The sequence below is a fragment of the Pleurodeles waltl genome, chromosome 4_1, assembly GCF_031143425.1.
Source record: "Pleurodeles waltl isolate 20211129_DDA chromosome 4_1, aPleWal1.hap1.20221129, whole genome shotgun sequence".
Lineage (NCBI taxonomy): Eukaryota > Metazoa > Chordata > Amphibia > Caudata > Salamandridae > Pleurodeles > Pleurodeles waltl.
Genome location: NC_090442.1, coordinates 1,023,143,474 through 1,023,163,866, shown reverse-complemented (window position 1 = coordinate 1,023,163,866; position 20,393 = coordinate 1,023,143,474). Strand labels below are relative to the sequence as shown.

Below are 20,393 nucleotides of genomic sequence, written 5' to 3'. Positions count from 1 at the left end.
ATGTTTTTTTGGCCACCATGCCACCTCAGTTTAGACACAGTCATATGCAAATCAGTCTTGACCCTTTTTCCCCATGGAAACAGTCTGCCACTGGATTCAAGCTAGCCTGGCTGATGAGGGGTGATACCCCAAAACCGGTCCCAAGAAGCTTCTATCTGTTCCAGGGAGGATCTGGCCTGGCAGTTCAGGCTGGACTGTTCCCAGGGAGAGCAGGGTCAAGACTGATTTGCATGTAGCTGGGACCAAACTGGGTTGGCCTGGTGAGGAAACAAAATGATGTATTAAACCGAGATCTGTGATTGGGGGCAATTGTTTGCATTGTTCAGCATTCTGTCCATCATATGTTCTTTTTGCCATCTGTAACCTAGCCTTGCTTAAAGAAACACCTGATGTGAATGGTCAAAAAGAATTCTACCCATGTACTGTGCTGCAGTCTCACAATGTGTGACTCACAAATATATAATCTATTGGACTGAGATAAACAAGAGGGGGTGAATAAACTGAAAAGGTCAAGTCCTGAGTGTGCTTTCACATATCAACCAGCCCAAAGTCCTGCACCAATCCAGACAACTGCAAGGTAAGTCAGTGCATTGAATCCAACAAACATAAAGAATGTTACTGGGCTCCTGATAACACACAATTAAAATGTTCAGCCCACATTACAAGGGAGTCTAGGTAAGGAATCACAACTTCAATCAACTTTCGGAAACAAGGTCTCATCAATGACTGAAAGTGTTTACCTATTGATCAAACACAAATCCTGACTGACCTAGATGTGAAATATCTTCTCTCCCGGTCTTTCAGCTCTGCAGTAATAGTACCAATCTAGATGGCAACTACCTTGGAAAATGTAGAATAGGACAACAAATATAAAGCCCCATCCATTTAGTATGTTGCAATGTGTTCAAATGGGTCTCCTGGAGAAAAGCTACCCCCACTTGACATAACGCAAAATGATTGGGCCCTCCTGCAGAATGTGCTGAGGGACCCTGGAGTCTCCCATGCCTCTCCGATATTCGTTGTTCTTCGGCTGATTTGGGGCCCTCTATAAAGTTGCCCCGTGCTGCAGGGGCTATGGATGCCTGTGTTATGCCCCACCTACCACCACTCTTTCCCTTCTGAAAATTAAACACTATGGGGCAGATTTAAGAAACGTGGTGCTGCATCAAATGCAGCGCCACTCCTCTTGTGCCCCTTAGCGCCCCCCCTAACGTCGCCATGTATGTGCCGTAACTAACATATTGCGCACCATGACTGTAGTTTGGGAACTAGCATCAACATTTTTGATGCTAGTTTGGAGCTTTGCAGGATTAGTGCCAAAAATGTTGACGCTAATCCTGCAAAACACATTGAGGCCCATTAAAAACAATGGCATGCTTCCTTTTAATGCCCGCTTTGTGCAGGCGTTGCAAAATGCTGCTAGAAATGGAGCAAAGAAATCTTTTAGATTTCATTGCGCCATTTTAGAAGGCCCCCTAACGGGTGAACACCCCCCTTGCATACATTATGCCAGGCACAGGCATAATGTGGTGCAAGGGGTTACAAAGTGGCGCAATGCATGCATTGTGCCACTTTGTAAATATGGCGCCACGTTGTTGCAATAACATTGCCACATTAGCGTAAAGAAATGATGATAATGTGGCGCTACATGGTGCTAGACTCTCTGAAATCAGGGCCTATATGTTTTGTAGTATAATTATATTGCCCACATATTCCAAGTCATCCAGACATTTTTTAAGGCATGGGCAAAGTGGGTTCTGGCTCAGTGGCCCAGCTCTTCAAGCATCACTCCCAAATAGAGTCTTCCTGACTGAATACCTGAGCCATTTGTCTTCTTCTGAGTGTCTCGCCCTGATAACCTGGAATGCTGGTTACTAACATTGCTATCAATATAATGTATTTTATTTATTTTATTGAGGGAGAGACTGGTTGATGTGGGAGTTCATCACAGACATTTTGCAGAAGAATGCTGTACTCATTTATGAAAAAAAGGAGGGGGAGGGGTCAAAGAAACTATTTGTAATAACACTCGTCAGCTGCACTTGTATCACAATATTGAAAACTCATATCTTACTGTTTGGCCTTCTGGTACATGTATTCTGGATATTAGATGTAAAAACATTTGTAACACGGGTAGTTGCATAGTGTGTAGTTATATGTTTTTGTTTAAACTTATCACATACTTAATGCTTTAGTACATTTAAACATTAATGACGTGGCTTATGGTGTCTTCCGTCACAAGAGCTTCCTGAACACAATTAATTTGAGAGCACTCTTCTCTACAATATAAATCTTACAATATTATAATCCTAAAAGGAAAGACAAACACATTCAGTCCACTTCCAATTGCAAACGTGATGCATAGCTGTTATGCCCTATTTGCTCAGAATTGGTCACTTCATGTGAAGAAAGCTCAATTGATGTCTGTCCATGTACAGAACTATCTCTGCTTCTGAATGTAGCTTGCAGTGCTCCTGCCCACGATGTATCTCGTCTCTGTGTGAGTGAGGTTCCCACTTGCTGCTGCTGGTTACGTGTGAAGATGCTTGAACCCCTGGCACATCTTCCCTGTGTGAGGAACGTTTGCAGTGCTGCTGCCCAATTTGGTCTGTTATTCATGTGATCACCTGTTATGCATCTGAGAGAAGCTTGCACTGATGATGTCTCATCTGTGTTGAAGGACGCTGTTACTGTCTGCTATTTTCTGTGAGTGATGTCTGCACTACTCCTGTCTGGGTTGGCAAGTGATTAGGTCAGGAGCACAAGCGCTCTGACTTGTTGTAATCTATCTGTGGGCTTTTAACCACGCCCACCGCACTCCCATCACTATTACTCATTTGTGGGCTTGCCTTTCAAAAATCCTTTGTTATCATTGGTAAATGCTTTACGTTTGCCCTCCTTGGGGCAGTTTGGTTACCACCTTGGACATCGTCCCTGTTACATGGATGATTGCACGACTGCCAGTAGGTTTGACTGCACTGAGACCTGCTAACCAGGCCCCAGTGTATGTGTTTCCTAAATTGTCATGTCGGCATGGTAAATTCCTAATTGGCAAAACCTTACAGCCTTGTAAGCACTTAGAAGATGGTAACCAGGGTACCCAGGGCACAGGTGGTAAAGGGATCCCCAGGGCTGCAGCACAAGTTTGTGCCACCATAGGTGACCCATGCAAACTCCTAATGGCAGGCCTGTCATTACAAACTGCCAGAGTGGTGCAAACTACTCAAGTTCGACTGTGCCCTCACCAAGAGTGGCAAAGACCCATGCATTGCCTTATATGTATGTCAGACACCCCTAAGGTAGGCCTCGGCAGCCCTAGAGGCAGGGTGCATTATGTTTAAGGTTCAGACATGTAAGGAAGAGTTTACATGTCTCTACAATGTCCTTTCCATTAAGGTACATTGTAAGTGCAGGCCGATCCATAGGATAACATGGGACTTCAGCCCCGGTTGACCAGGGATGTAGCTCCATTATGGTACTGCCTAAATATGTTGAGTTTGGTGTCAAACAGCATGCCTTCTCTCCTCCAACACAAACCTTGTGTTGAGGAACAGAGGGCATGCACCCAGGGGGTGCACTAGTGGTTGCCCACCTGTTTGCCACCCTCCTCTGTGCTCTAGCAGAACAGCCCGAGCTCTTACTCGTGCCTGCTGCCACCAAGATAGGTTTCTAACCTCCTGCCAGGCAGCCTGGAAGCTCCCAGAGGTCAGAAACAAAAGGCTGAGGTGGACAGGTGGTCACACCTCTGGCCCCGAGCCGGGCTAGTGAATAGAGCGATCAGGGCGGTGAGCGTCAAAAGCTGCACCACCCCTGATAGCCATCAGTGCCGTCTTACAGTAAGGAAACAGCCCTCCTCCTACCCGCAGGCACATTGGCTTGTGGACGCATGGGGAATTAGGTATGCAGGACTGTGCACACCCCCACCAGGTTAACCACACCTCTAGGGTGAGCAAACCAGCTTGTGCACTGAATTTTGAGTTCTTAGGAGTGGGAGAATAGATGGTTCTGAGTAGCTAAAGGTGGCCTGTCCTACCAGATGTGGTCACCTCAGGGGTGGATTAGCTGTAGGAGCTAGCTGCCCATTGGTCACTAGTCTCCTTACCCCTAACTCCAGGATTTAAGGGACACCCCAGACACCAGATCCTTAGATCTGAGTATCCAACTTCAAAGAAGGACCACAAGAAGCTCTGCATCGCCGACAACTGGACTCTGCCCACTGCTCCACAGCAAAAGAGAAAAACTCTGTCCCTGAGGCAACAGACTGGGAACTTTGTGATTGACGTTTGTACATGGATGAAATTCAACACTCCTGACCAGAGGTATACCTGTAGAAGCCAGAAGCACCTTCAGTCTTCCCTGGACTGGTAGCACCAGTACCCTGTACACTCAAGGTAAAAATGATTGTAGGATCTGATGTTTCTCCGGCCATCGGGCCTGTTCTGGGGTCATAGAAAACCAGGTGGTTCAGTATCTTCTAGGAGTTGTAGTCCAGCCTGCCTCCAAGTTTCAGTCTGTTAACTCACTCCCTCGGACCCCGGTAACTTCCCAAAGTATTCCTGCACTCTTACAGCTGCCAAGGCTTGTTGGTTGCCAGCACGGTAACTAAATTCTTCACTCAAGGCTTCAGGTGCAGAATACATCGTGCAACCTGCATTCAACACCTGCAACCCAGCTCAAGCTGATATTCTGCATCTCCATGTCAGCATTTTCATGCCAGTGGTAAAATAAGCACCAGTGCGAGCCTCGTTCAGCACCACGGACACCCAGGACAACTCTGCACCTGGACCCCACAGACCTGGTAAAAGTGAACTGACTGTTTGTGGCCTGGACCGGGGCCCGCACTACCTTAAACCTCCAAGGGTTCCCCAGCCCGACCTCCAAGTGGTCGTTTGTTACCAGTGGCATCCCTGCCATTGACCTCAATGCGAGTCCTGTTCAGCACCACTGACAACCAGCACAACTCTGCACCTGGACTCCACGGACCAGGTAAAACTGCTCTGACTGTTGTGATCTGGTCCCAGGGATTGCACTAGTTGGACCCCCCAAGGGTTACATGCAACTCCTCTTTTAGGTGCATTTTTGCAACAGATGCTATTCTTCCCATTGACTTCAATGCAACATTAAATGCCATTTCTGCAGTGATTTTCTATTGCTTCTAAAATTGGTATCTCTGGTTCTGCTGTACCTATACTGTTTGTTTTGGTGTCTAACTTTATATTAAAAATAATTTCTATTTTTATAAATTGATGTTGGATTTCTTTTGAGTTGTGTCAATTACTTATTGTCCATGTTTGTGCTGTGAAATGCTTAACACATGATCCTCTAAGTAAAGCCTGACTCCTCTTTGCCACACTACCAGGACTGAGCTAAGGATTTACTAGTGTGAATCCAAGGACCATCTCTAGGGTATTGTGAGAGTAATACATGGTGAGGACTAACCCCCCCACACACACACACCACATAATACTCCACTTTCCTACAGACGTAGAAATGTTTTTTAAGGTTCAGGAATGGGTGGAGTTTATGGGTAGTGAGGGGTTGTACAGCTCAGGGATGGGTATAGTGAAGGAATGGGTGTAGTTTGGGGCGAGGGATGTTTGTAGTTTAGGTGTAGTGAGGGTTTTTTAGGTTTCTGGTATAGAGAAGTAAGGGCAGAAAGGGCTTTTATGGTTCAGGAATAAGTGTAGTTTATGTGTGGTGAGGGTTTTTTAGGGGGCAGGGTTTTCTGGAGGGCTTAGGTGATGGATGGTGTTCAGAGGTAATGAGGGATCAGTGAATTAAAAGCATCGGAAGTAATTGTTTGGCAAAGCAAATTATAAAAATCACAAATAATATCCACTGAAGTAATGCACTGAAATAAATACCTCAAACAAAGCTGTTTCTGAAAGTAAGACCTGCAACCATTTTATTTGCGCCTTAAACATAAGCATGCAAAAGAACATTTTGAACAAAAAGACATTCTATGCATTAGTTCCTATGAAATAGTAAATGTCATTCATTCTGAATATTTCCATTAAACAGTTTAGGTGAAATGGTTTCTCAGTAAGGGTATTCCATGAAATTGTTTTTCTATGAAATCACGTAGAACCCTGTATAACATGTGCAACAGTATTGCTGTCTGTGTTCTAGGATTGCACTATGTAGCCAAGACAGATGGCTTAGAGGCTCAAGTTTGGATCTCTGCAACCCGAATAATTGCTACCTGGGTGTTTAAAATATACCTGTATTCAGACCTATGTACATGGTGACATTGTTTTTCAGTCAAAAGTTAGGATGTGTATGATTTGTTATATCTAAACAAATCCTAGTTTCCTAAATTCAGAATCTGTGACATGTGTGCTGAATCCAACTAGCGGTACATCAAAGAGATGCAGAATATTGTGATATTTAAGAAATATGTGCCATTATACATTTGAGGTGGATCCATTTCAGATTAATTATTAATTCAAGACATTCAAAAATTAGCTAGACACCACATAAAAAACATGCAATGCATGAACTCAACCTAAATTCATAGTTAGAAATACACAAAAGAGGTGAAAGAAAGAATGCCAGATTATCAACACTGCACATAATAGCCATACTTTCATCAAACAATTCTCCCAGAGCTGTAGCACCTGATTTAAAGAATTAACCTTGAGGAGGGTATGCACACAAAGAAACATTTGTACTGAGAACCCAAGATTTATCATAAATGAACCTGGCATATTGTTTTGCCATACAATTTGATGTTTCAACCTCAGGGGACTTACCCACAAACACCCCAGCGTTCGATATTAATTCAACATTTACCCTAATATGAAGCCCTTTTCAGAACCCACCCTAGAAGTAAAGGTTGACAAGCCATGCAAGAGAATGTTGAACTTACTGCTTTTATCCCCAAAGCTTCTTAGCGAGAAGCCTGAAATGACATTGCTTAGCGGAGTGATCGAAGGCATCAATGTGGCAGAGCTCTTCAGGTAGCAAAAAAACCTTATGAAAAACAGATTAACAACCAATCAGAATTTAATTACTTAAAACTGCCCTACCATAATCTACTGTATGAAAGCACAAGGACAACCTTATAAGCCCACGTGGACGAGGATAAGTGCGTATTAATGAAGACAGTTATCCCGTGGGACTCGTTTATAAATGAAAACCTTGATTAGTATCTAAGAGGGCCCCCTAATTATTTCAATATCAATCATACACCAAATTTAATTTGCATAATAAATTGCAGGACACGAAAATAGATTTACATCTGACATGCATTGAAGCCAATCATATATTACAAAAAGCAACATTAGTGATAATAGTGCAGATGGCGCAGTGCTCAGATGTGATTCTTTTTACAACATACCTGAACAAAGACACAGTACAGTTCCCAATGGTGGTCTTATGTACTCAAAAAAGTCCAAACAAGGTTGCATAAATTGGTATGGCATTTCTTTAGATTAAATCACAAGAATCAACCAAAAGAGAGGTTCTGTCAACATCTCAACTTTGTGTGAATGTAAGGGTTTCCTCAGTACTTAGACATCTGACTACCAACCATCTCAGTAGTTGACACACTTGTAAATTGGGATCGAATCATTGCAAACCCAGAACAATCTCTCACTGCTCAATTAAGAACAATCATTCACATGTTGTGAAATACGCAATCTTCACTGGTTGAACAGGAAACTGCTTTCCTCCAAAGATATGCTCATTTCATCCTCAAGCGGTAGAACATATTGCTACACACTCCTTGTTACTGCTCCATGCGCAAAGAGAGACTTGCGAAGACTGCGTTTTTGAATATAAAATTTCCACTCCCCGCATACAATAAATGGGGGCTGCTCTGACCTGATCTCCCGTTGCTCCCTCTTCCTTTCAGGTTTTTGTGTCTCCAGTCTCAGCTCCTCGCTCACCTCTCATTTTACCATAGAGGTTGAGAGGTCAGACTTTCAGCACCTTTAGCAGAAGTTGTCCTGTGGTCTAAAGTCTTCCTTTGCTCCCATTGCCGTCATTGGGAATGTTTCAGTCATCAAGGACAACAAAAGTGGCGCCTATGTGTCTTCACTTTTGTGGTTGCCAAAAGTGATCATGTTTTTAACATGTCATTTATGACCCATGCGCTGATGGTTCCATAGAAGGCTCAGAATTGACTGAGGGCCCATGGACGCTGCACGGGTACATATTAGACACTTAAGCTGCCTGCCTTCAAACCATTATGAACATGGTCTATATTGGCAGTTCACAGCTGCAGGACTGGAAAGAATTAGGAATTTTAACAATAAAATATGTTAATGGATATCAGAAATTGATGCTTCAACAATGCACCGACAAGGAGTGTGTGCATCTTGCCTTGTATAGCTTCAGCGTTTCTATAAGTTCATGCATGCTGTCTGTGATACATGTCAGCCTGAGTCTTCTTACATATTGTTCCAGAATCAAATTGTGCTATGGGCAACCTGAGGTAACATATATGTTCCGGTGGTTTGCCTGAGAAATTGCCTTGTATATCCAGTGAACTTGTAAAGAAACCTACATGCAAGTCTTTTTTATTTGTTTTACAGTTCCAGCCTGTGCTACCTGTAACAGGGTCAAATTCACTATTTAATCCCTTGAGCATCCACAGGGAGCTGGAGGCTTTGGAGGCCGGTTTTGGAAGACCCATGGCAGATATATGATGGAACAATGCATGCGTATATCAAGCATGCTTTTACAACGCGGTCTCTACAACGACCGCGACTTTACCACGCATGCATTTACAACAAATTTTGGTAAAGGAACATGCGTAGTAAATTCTCCCCGCCCCTACATCTGACACCATACTCCACTCGCCCAAGCACTTAAAACTGCCCCTTCCACCCCCTGCCCTGAGCCCTAGGCCCCCGCCCTACCCTGTCCTGTCCTAAAACCTACTCCGCCCTGTTCTAAAAACTACCCAACGCCCCACCCCGCCCTAAACCCTAAAACTTATCCTGCACTGTCGTAAAAACTACCCGACCCCGAATCCCACTCTAAACCCTAGAAGCTACCCTGCCCTGTCCTAACACTTACCCGCCTTGTTCTAAAAATGACCCCGACCCCCCACCCTAAACATAAAACCTACCTGTCCTAAAAACTACCATTCCCTGTCCTAAAACTACCCCATCCCACCCTGAAACCTACTCCGCCCTGTCCTAAAAACTACCCCAAACCCTCATCCTAAAAGCTACCCTGCCCTGTCCTAAAAACGACCCTACTGTGTCCTAAAAACTACCCGACCCCCCTTCCCGTCCTAAACCCTAAAACCTAGCCTGCCCTGTCCTAAACACTAACCTGACCCCGCCTCCACCCTAAACCCTACCCTAAAACCTATCCTGCTCTGTCCTAAAAACTACCCTGATTCCCCGCCCTGAACAATAAAAGCTACCCTGTCCTAAAAATTACCTCACCTGTCCTAAAAACTACCCCGACCCTCTGCCCCCACCCTGAACCCTAAAATCTACCCCACCCTTTCCTAAAAACTACCCCGACCCCCACCTTCAACCTAAACCCTATAAGCTATCCCATCCTGTCCTAAAACCTACCCCGCCTTGTCCTGAAAACGACCCCAACCCCCGCCCTAAACCCTAAAACCTACCCTGTCCTAAAACCTACCCCACCCTGTCCTAAAAATTATCCTGACCCCCACCCTAAACCCTAAAACCTACCCTGTCCTTAAAACTACCTCGCTCTAAACCCTGTAAGCTTCCCCACCCTGTCCTAAGAAACTACCCCAACACCCCGGCCTAAACCATAAAACCTACCCTGTCCGGAAAACTACCCCTCCCTGTCCTAAAAACTACCCCGCCCTGAAACCTAAGACCTACCCTACCCTGTCCTAAAAACTCCACCCTAACTCTAATAGAGACCATGCCCTGTCCTAAAACAAACCCCGCCTTGTCCTAAAAACTACCTCGACCTCCCACCCTAAACCCTAAAAGCTACCCTGCCCTGACCAAAAACCTACCCACCCTGTCCTTAAAACTACCCCGGACCCCAAACTTAAAATCTGCCCTGTCCTAAAAACTACCCCCACCCTGTCATGAAAATGACCCCAGACCCCGCTCTGAACCCTAAAATCTACCCTGTCCTAAAACCTACCCCGTCCTTTTAAAAAAAACTACCCCGAGCCCCGGCCCTAAACCCTAAAAACTACCCTACCCTGTCCTAAAACTACCCCTACCCCTCCCCCACCCTGAACCCTGAAAGCTACCCTTCCCTGTCCTACAGCCTACACTGCCCTGTCCTAAAAACTAACCCCAACCCCACCGCCCTAAACCCTAAAACTTAACTGTGTCCTAAAAACTAACCCACCCTGTCATTAAAGGTACCCCGAACTTCCGGCCCAATCCTGAACCCTAAAACCTACCCCGCCCTGTCCTGAAAACTACTTCGACCTCCCGCCTTCACCCTAAACCCTAAAAGCTACCTTGCCATGTACTAAAACCTGCCCCCACCCTGCCCTGAAAACGACCCTGAATTCCCTCCCTAAAACCTAAAATCTAACCCCCCACCCTAAACCCTAAAACCTACTATGTCCTGTCCTAAAACTACCCATCCCCAACCTAAACCTTAAACACTACCCTGCTCTGTGCTAAAACCTACCCTGCCCTGTCCTAAAAACTATCCGACCCCTGCCACCACCCTAAACCCTAAAACCTACACTGTCCTAAAAACTACCCCACCCTGTCCTAAAAACTACCCCAACTCCCTGCCCCCACCCTAAAAGCTACCCTGCCCTGTCCTAAAACCTACCCTGCCCTGTCCTAATATATACCCTGACCCCCGCCCTGAACCCTAAAACTTACCCTGTCCTTAAAACTAACCCACCCTGTCTTAAAAACTACCCCGAACGTGCCCCACCCTGTACCCTAAAACCTACCTCGCCCTGTCCTAAAAACTGCCCCAACCCCCCTGCCTTCAACCTAAACCCTAAAAAGCTACCCTGCCCTAAAACCTTCCCCGCCCTGACTTAAAAACTACCCAACCCTCTGACCCTGTTCTAAAAACTACCCAAACACCCATACCCACCCCCACAAACCTGGCCCCACTTACCTCTCTCTCCTCTGGTCGCTACTCCTTCCTGTTCTGCTCGGACTGCTCTCACTGCCGTTACCACGCTTATGCGTGGTAAAGGTATGCGTGCTAAACGCATGCGTAGTAAACGCATATGCGTAGTAATGGCCGCGTGGTCAATGCATAGAGCTGCTAGTGATGCTTCCCACCCATGGCCATTGTATGCAACTCTGTGACCTTCTCCAGCTTCCCCAAGGTGAAATGAAGAAGACACAGCAGGGGCAAGAGTAATAGTGTGTGAGAGATAGAGTGAGCGAGAGCGAGTGTGAGACAGAGATAAAATGATTAGAAAGTAACAAGTGAGAGGGAGAGGAGGAGAGAGACAGAAAATAGTTTGAAAGAGAGGGAGGTAGTGGGGAGGAAGGGAGCAGGCATGGTTTTGAACACATTTTCCAGGGCTACATTTTACTTCTATTTCAGCCCTGATTCCAGAGAGACTTTTGATTGACTACAAACAAAATTAATTAAAACATGCTCTTAAAAAAGTAACATACTTTTGCATTTTGATTGCTATGGGGCGTTTTCTATCGCCAAAACAAAATCCCACAAATAATAAGAGGGCAGACATAAAGCTCAGACACGACTCAAAAATATTTTCTTTTTAAAGCATATGATCTCAATTACTATGAAAATATGAGCACGACTAATGCACAGGGGGTCATAGTTAAGGATGGAAATTTTAGAAACGTGTAAAGCTGAAAAGAGAATAACAGGTTTCGTGCAAATCTGTCCACAAGGTCAAAAGGTAATAGCATAACATAGTGGTGACAACTGATAGATCGATAGATAGATAGATAGATAGATAGATAGATAGATAGATAGATAGATAGATAGATAGATAGATAGATAGATAGATAGATAGATAGATAGATAGATAGGATAGATAGATAGATAATGTTTTACTTTCTGTTGTCAGTAGTCCAGTCTGATGTGAGATATGTGAAGTACTGGCAGCGAGGATGGTTGCTGCAAATGAGCTGGCAGTACTCAGCATCAGGAGCCAGAACCTGCTCAAAATCATTGCCAGAAAAATCAACATCGGGGAGGAGATATTCAGTACATGTGGCACCACCTGAATAAGGAGAGAAGGAGAAGAGAAGAATGAGCTCAAATCAAACACTGCCTTCTGAATCCCCAGTGTACCTGTCAATCTTCTACTCTGCTGTTTGTGAGAAGTGGACAGCATGACATGCCCTTAACCCACACTCCTGAAGTGCAGGCTCGAGGTCTGGAGCCACTGAAGAGGGCTCTTGACTGACTCCAATAAGTGCGTGTTGAGGAGGCAGGAAACCGCAGTTAGAAGCTATGTCTGCCCATGTTGCAACCAGCCCCAAAATATCTAAACTAAACTCTGGATTTACTTTGACATTATGCAAAGCACTGAGATGAATATCAACTCCCACAAATTAAAATTCATTTAAAGCACTTTGTTTTGACTGATTTCGCAGTTTAACTGAGCTGAAAGTGGAGGCGAATGGGCAAGGTAGCAGAAATGTTTGGGGGCTCTCGCCTGTCTAATTAAAGTGAAGTTGATTTGATGTTTGTGGAAGTTTTATAAATAAACTAAATAACATCTACTACAGGTATGTCTTCACTTCAGCCTCGGGTGACTAAAGGCAAGTAGAAGAGCTGAGAGCTAACTGAAGGAGACATGAGGGAAGACTGACTGAGATGTGAGGACAGGCAAAGAGAGACATGAGGGGAGGGGGAGGCGTGAGGGAAGACAGAATGTGAGCAGGCAGAGGGAGACACGAGAGAAGGCAGAGGAAAGCACGACGGAAAGTGGAATGAGACATTAGGGTAGGCGGAGGAAAGCATGAGGGCAGGCAGAGGAAAGCATGAGGGCAGGCAGAGGAAAGCATGAGGGCAGGCAGAGGAAAGCATGAGTCAGGCAGAGGAAAGCATGAGGGCAGGCAGTGGAAAGCATGAGGTAAAGGCAGAGGAAAGCATGAGTCAGGCAGAGGAAAGCATGAGGGAAGGCATTGGAAAGCATGAGGGCAGGCAGTGGAAAGAATGACTCAGGCAGAGGAAAGCATGACTCAGGCAGAGGAGAGCATGACTCAGGCAGAGAAAAGCATGAGGACAGGCAGTGGAAAGCATGAGGGGAAGGCAGAGGAAAGCACGAGTCAAGCAGAGGAAAGCATGAGGGCAGGCAGTGGAAAGCATGAGGGCAGGCAGAGGAAAGCATGAGGGCAGGCAGGCAGAGGAAAGCATGAGGGCAGTTGGTGGAAAGCATGAGGGCAGGCAGTGGAAAGCATAAGGGCAGGTAGAGGAAACCATGAGTCAGGCAGAGGAAAGCATGAGTCAGGCAGAGGAAAGCATGAAGGCAGGCAAAGGAAAGCATGAGTCAGGCAGAGGAAAGCATGAGTCAGGCAGAGGAAAGCATGAAGGCAGGCAGAGGAAAGCATGAATCAGGCAGAGGAAAGCATGAGGGCAGGCAGTGGAAAGCATGAGGGCAGGCAGTGGAAAGCATGAGGGCAGGCAGAGGAAAGCAGGAGGGCAGGCAGAGGAAAGCATGAGTCAGGCAGAGGAAAGCATGAGGGCAGGCAGGCAGAGGAAAGCATAAGGGCAGTTAGTGGAAAGCATGAGTCAGGCAGAGGAAAGCATGAGTCAGGCAGAGGAAAGCATGAGGGCAGTTAGTGGAAAGCATGAGGGCAGGCAGTGGAAAGCATGAGGCAAGGCAGAGGAAAGCATGAGTCAGGTAGAGGAAAGCAGGAGGGCATGCAGACGAAAGCATGAGGGCAGGCAGTGGAAAGCATGAGGGCAGGCAGAGGAAAGCATGAGTCAGGCAGAGGAAAGCATGAGGGCAGGCAGATGAAAGCATGAGTGAGGCAGAGGAAAACATAAGTCAGGCAGAGGAAAGCATGAGGGCAGGCAGTGGAAAGCATGAGTCAGGCAGTGGAAAGCATGAGGGCAGGCAGTGGGAGATATGAAGCTAGCTGTGAGGAGAGGTGAGGGCAGGCACAGGAAGACACAAGGGAAGGATATATGAATGCAGGCAAAGAGAGGCAAAAAGAATGGCAGAAGGAGAGATGAGGGTTGGAAGAAGGAAGCATGAGGCACAGGCGAGGCAGGTATGAGGGACCACTGTGGGAGGCATAAGAGCAGGGGGTGGAGACAGGAAGGCAAACAGAGCAAGACATGATGAAGAGATGAAAGAGGTACACCACAAGATCAAATCAAAATGAGTAGAGCAAGCAAGCAGAGGAACAGAGTGAGGGCAGTGACAGAGGGAGCTGCAGATAGAATATAATGTAATGGTAAGCAGAGGGAAAGACTATATAGGCCAACACCACAACTGTGAGGGCAGGCAGAAAGACCGTGAAAGCAGGCATGGAAACTAAGAAGGGCCACAGAAAAGGCTCAGAGGCTTAGCCAGAAGTAGAAACAGTAATGGTAGACACAAAGAGGGAGAAGGTGTGGACAGATAAAGGAAGAGGTGTTTAAAAAGCAAGTGGTGGTTGAAGGCAGAGGGATCAGGTAGCTGAATGAATATGGTAATATTGATCTCTGAAGGAGGTCATGAATGTAATTATTACATCTCCTACAGGGTGATGCCTCCAAGACACATCTCATCCATGCCATCCTACCTGAGGTCTTGTCCACCACTGATCTCTGAGTAGTGGCCTACTGCTGTGGGCGCAATGCATGTCGGCTCCATTATACCATCAGCCCTTACGCGTACCTTATCCCTTACAATACTCCATCTGGCTCACTGTAGCTGCTTTTTGCTCACTCTTTCTACTTGCCCTTCTCACACAACAAACCTTAAACCACAACCAACTGGCCATCCAACCTCCTCCCTCAAACTCTTGTTCCTTCCTGTATCTGGCAACAAACAACTCTTTTCTTCTATGGTCACCTCACCCCGTCGTCCTGCACTGTGAGACCTCCACTGTGTCCTTGCAACTACGCATCAGTTCACCCATCAACCTGGGTACTTTTAGTACTGGTGGTGCTCAAGAAGTAGAGTTTGCTGCCAGCTGCCCACCTGAGGGGGTACCTGAGGCTGCAAAATAGTATAGAAGGGGGTTCCAAAGTGAGGGCAATGATGTGTGTGAAGATGTTTGTGCACATGATATGAAGCACAATTGCTGTGGCTGTGTGACTGGGGGTCACGTGGGTTGGTCACAAATGGAACTCTACCCACGGCCACGGCTCACCTCACTTCCAAGCAGGCCTGGCAGAGGGATTTCACATCACTTTCAAGTTTTTAATGACACTTTCGCGGGAGATTTAGTCAACACTGTGCATGGGCAGGAAGGGGATCTTTGGGGCCAGTTGGCCAGAAAACAAGAGTAGGCGGCTTGATTTGTGACTGTCTGGTCTGAAAAGAGAGTGAAGTTGTGAGGTGTGGCTTGTGACTGCGGGGCTGGGGAAAGTATGTAATGGAGCCAACAAGGGAGGGTTGTCTGTCATAAGGAGGAGATGGGAATGTGATAACACTTAAAATGTACATATTTGCTGTTTAGGGTATATTTGTGTTTCGAAAGTAATGGGGCCGAGGATGAGGAAAAGAAATTCTATTGATTATATGAAGCGAATAGGTAACTATAAACCTCACACTGTCTAACCCAAAAATATTTCTTTCATTGATTTCTACACAATAATTTCACAGTAGAAAGACCCTCAGAAGCAATCAGGCTATTGTCCATTACTTACAAGCGTTTTGGTCAAAGCAGTCCCTCGGGCTGAATCCAGACACAACCCCTTCAAGGATATTGATGACTGGTGGAGATGGCAGATTTGTAGCAAATTTTTGGAAGCACATTTTACTGGAATTGAAAAACAAAGCATCCACATTACCATTAATGCTTTATTGATACCACAGTGCTTTTGCATAAACTTGCAAAATGACGGGGATATCAGTACTCCCTCACGAAATACATAGCCTTGGTGATACCAGTGTTTTCATTCATGGTACATCCTTTTTGGCAGGCTGTAGTATGCTCCACTGCAAGCATGAAACACTAATCCCGCTTTATTTATTTTTTTAATTGCCTTTCCCTGGTAAAACTATCTTTGCTATCCTAAATGAAGCAAGCCACCCTCCTCGGCCATTAAATCCATGCTCTTTTTGTCAAAATGTCATTTGGCTGGTAACATGCATGACATTTTCACTTGAAGACATTACTTGCTGAGGGAAGACATGAAAGATATTGTCAGGACACTAGTTTTAGGAAACAAATGTCTCTTGTTGAGACATTTTCTATTCGATCCAGTGTCCTGTAAGTGAACAATTACACAAAATTGCAAAATGCAAACATTTACAAATTTCAATGTAATTAATGTTTAGCTCTGATGAAGATGGCAATAGTCTTCTGTAATTAGTTAGGTTCCAAACCAGCTAACTTCACCAGACTCCCATAAAACAATGTCCTTATTGCACAAATTAGATGTTGATATTGCTCAGAGACATTTCCGACGGCGATCATTTCACAAGTGATTTCTTTCAAGAATGTGTGACCATTGTCATGCACTTTAAAATATGTTTTATATCAATGTAAAATAATACGAGAACACATTATAAATACTCGTCCTTTACATTTTATTTTGATGAAGGTTTGCTATGAATCTATGTACATGAGCCAAAAAGCATTTGTGCTTAATACACAGAAACCTCTGTACAGAAGTGCGTTATGATTCAATATGTGCAAAGACTTCCTATTATAGATTAAGGGATAGTTTCACATCAAGTGATTAGAAGATCCTCTAAGTGTATGAATAGAATATGCAACCATCTCCTAGCTTATGCTTAATCATATCTAAAATTGTGTATGGCATTAAAGATAGTAAAAGGATCACTCCATGTTTTAATCCTTATTTTCAATTTTTTGGCACATATTTTATTAAACAAGACTTTTATGAAGGAATACAATGTTATTGAATAGCTTTCTTCTACGAGATTTCATTTTATTGTTTTTAATGGCCAATGTATTTTATATCTTTGACGATTAAGGGAAGCATGTAGAGTTTGACAGGCAGGGTACTCCGTTGTAAACCAAACCCTTGGTCTGCTTGCTTCATTTAGCGGCAGCCAGACCTTTAGTTTTCTGTCGACAGAGTACCCAGAGCGCTGTCAGTGGAAGGCATTACATTGCAAACCCTTTTTAGGGTGGATGGTGTAATGTCTATTTTTTGTTCAATTTGCTGGAATAAATTTAAGAGTGTATCTTGGTTGGACAAATACCAGGAATCCACAGCAGCAGAATTCATATATAATATGAATTAAAATATCACTGCAACTGTCAGCTAAGACCTGTTTCCCAGTGTAGGTTGATGGTTTGTGATGGGTAAGTAAAGCTCTCCGAATGTTGATGGGTGTTCATGTGTGATTGCACATATGGTTTCGTATTGTGAAGCCTCTTTCTCTTTCTGGTACCACTGCACCTGTGGTAAATCGTCTGAAGTTCTTATGTGAACTGGTATGAGATTGAACTATAGAGTGACAAATTGTTCCACAACACACAACATTGTTCCACAATAATCCCCTTCCACTGTATTCTTACCGCAGATGTGGAGCTAGATTATAATTCTCTGTAACGTAGGTGAAGAACTGACAGTCAAGGGACTCGGAGCATGCATCCTGGCACTCTGTAGGGTTTTCACGGACGAGAGCCCTAATGTCGCTGCCAAGGAAATCAACGTCCTGGTAGGTTTTCGTGAAACAACCTTAAAGTAAGCAGAACAAAGTGTCTCATACAAAGAGCCCAACTAATGTTTAATATTACTTAAAGTAGATTACAACAGAAGAGGGGCATTGAATATTTTCGATTTATTACTGATTCTTGTAGTCAGTTTCTTAATTAAGGGATACCCAATAATATAATATGGCTCCCTTAAAGCAAGGAATTCCAGGGTAACGCAAGTGACCAAATGCATCCTTTGACCTATGGACTGTGATAGGAGTACCAGACAGCATGTTACCACAAAATCTTTCTCTGCGACATAAAACTTGACCTCTATTAAGGAGGCTTCATGAAAACTGAAACAGTCCTAGTCCTGCTGCCTTTGCCAGTTTCTTGTAATCTCATCTGGCTACTCTGAAGAAGTATTACACTCCACACCCACTCATCATTAGTCTGAGGAAGGATGATCATTTTACCTTTTAAGGGCACAAATATGCTTTCTCTACAGTTCAGAAAGATCTGCAGGAATTACAGTAGCATTTACAATTTAGTAATCGTCAATACGATGTTTGACCTTGTCAAAAAATATACCATTTCCAGTTGACCAATGTAACACACAAAGCTGTGTAAGTGCTTAGTATTCACGAAAAACAGTGACTTTCTTATTTACCCTAAATGGGCAAATTGTGTGCAGTGGGAACAACATGCATGCCTTAGGTTAGAACATTTGTGGAATTTCACTTCCTTTGTTAAAGAGTTCCAGATAGGGGCTCTTTTCTACAGTCCATACAGCATATGTGATTGGATCTATCCAATATCCAGATACATGAAGAAAATGCATTACACTTGCTTGAGAACACCCACAAGCTTATGATTTAGTGAATGTGTGACTACATTCTGAATCCATTTCTTTGTTCACTCCTGTAAACCTAGTTTGAGTTCAAAACTGAGTGTATGTAGTGTAAACATGTGTTTGTACACTATGCAGTAGTACAGTGATTCTCAACCTTTTGACTTCTGTGGACCCGGACTTTATCATTACTGGAACCCAGGGACCCCCACTAAATCATTATTAGACTCTGAAGTCCCCCCACTGAGTCACTACTGGAGGCCTGCCCCCCCAGCCTAAACATTGTCGATGATCTGAACCACAAAGCAAGACACCAAAAATACAGAAGCAAGCATTCCATCAAACACATACACAAATGGTAACACATTTAATATGCAAACAAATATAAATAAAAAAATAAAAACTTTCATTTTAAAAGAAAGTTTGGAGCTTTTCTAAATTCAATTGAAGCCACACATTGTTCAAACTTAGTATATTCTCTTTGATGCACCTGCACTTCTCCCACAAATCATTCTGAGGATGCCAATTTAATTTTTAGCCTCAAATTTCAGATTCCTTGACATTTACAGTACATTTTAAAATGTTCAATTATAAATTTAGTCACTTTATTTATATACGTATTATTAATCGGTTAATGTTATTTCATTATGTAAACAGTCATGGACCCCCTGAGGAGGCTTCGTGAACCTCCAGAGGTCCCCGGACCACAGGTTGGGAACCACTACAGTAGCAAATTAAATTTACGCAAAAGCATTCCCCATGTTTCATTCCTACAGATTACTGCATAAATTATGTGTTTGATATTATTGACTTTTTCAGTTGCAAGTCTGTCACAAGAAAAATGAGGATCAAGCCAAGAATGAATAAGGTTTACATTTACATATAGTTCCTGCAGATATTTATATATTCATTTAATTTTATGGGTTCCCAGGGAACCCCTTTATGTACAGCCCAAAGGTCTGTCGGTGAAAGGGTCATTTAAGTCTATCAATAATGGATGAAATCCAAGGTTTTGTGTTGAGTATGTTGGACAACAGCTATACTTTTTGTGAGGCCCGATCAGTAAGGAGGTTTGGCATAATTCTGACCTATGGAGGTGAAACATATATTTTGGAAATTGACCAAAGATAAAAATTACTGACACTAAGGGCCATATTTATGGGCTGGATTGTGTCACTCTTGCACCATGCAACGTGGTGCAAGAGGGACGCAAATCTTAAGTGAGATTTATAAGGTTGCGCAAGGCCACCTTGCGTGGCTCTGCATAGCTTCATAAATCTTGAGTAATGTATCTCGAGTAATGTAAAGGAGCCCAAATTGCTGAGTTACATTACTCTGTGCCAGGGAGGCATTTCCAGGGGTGTTGTGTTGGTGTTCTAACGCAACATCCATGTATTCTGATGCATTCCCAGATTTATGAGAACCTGTAAACCTGAGAATGTGCCAAAAAGATACGCTTCTCAGGAAAGCCATAACAACAAGAAATGTGTTTATTTCTTCTCGTTTTTTACTCTTTCTGTGTGTGCTGCATTCTGCAGCACACATAGAAAGAGGAAAAAGCCTCTTGGAATTGTTTTTTTGCAGGAAGGTGTCACTTCCTACTCAAAAACAACCATGTATGCAACACAGGCACCCTAGCACCATGGTGCAAGGGTGCCTGCTTTGGCGCAAGGCTGACAAAAGGGTGCCAGGGCAGGGGCAAAGGACAGGAATATACCGTATTGGATAAACACGGCACTTTACTGCCCTTTTCCTGTGACCCATGACAGTGCAGCAAGGTGACTTGATGCGCAGCCACGCGACACAAAGCCCATAAATATGTCCTATGAACTCAGAAAACTCCTGCT

The 20,393-nt window shown here is 44.2% G+C and overlaps 1 protein-coding gene across 1 annotated transcript in view; it reads right to left on the bottom strand.

Annotated features, from left to right (window-relative positions):
- Positions 1-20,393, bottom strand: part of LOC138288375 (coagulation factor XI-like) — a 109,989-nt gene that overhangs the window by 29,649 nt on the left and 59,947 nt on the right. Inside the window, exons 5-8 of the mRNA XM_069229945.1 lie at positions 17,577-17,739; positions 15,730-15,842; positions 11,971-12,139; positions 6,869-6,972 (exon numbers count right to left, since the gene is read on the bottom strand). Of these exons, the coding sequence (XP_069086046.1) occupies positions 6,869-6,972; positions 11,971-12,139; positions 15,730-15,842; positions 17,577-17,739 (549 nt within the window). The remainder of the gene's footprint in view (positions 1-6,868; positions 6,973-11,970; positions 12,140-15,729; positions 15,843-17,576; positions 17,740-20,393) is intronic.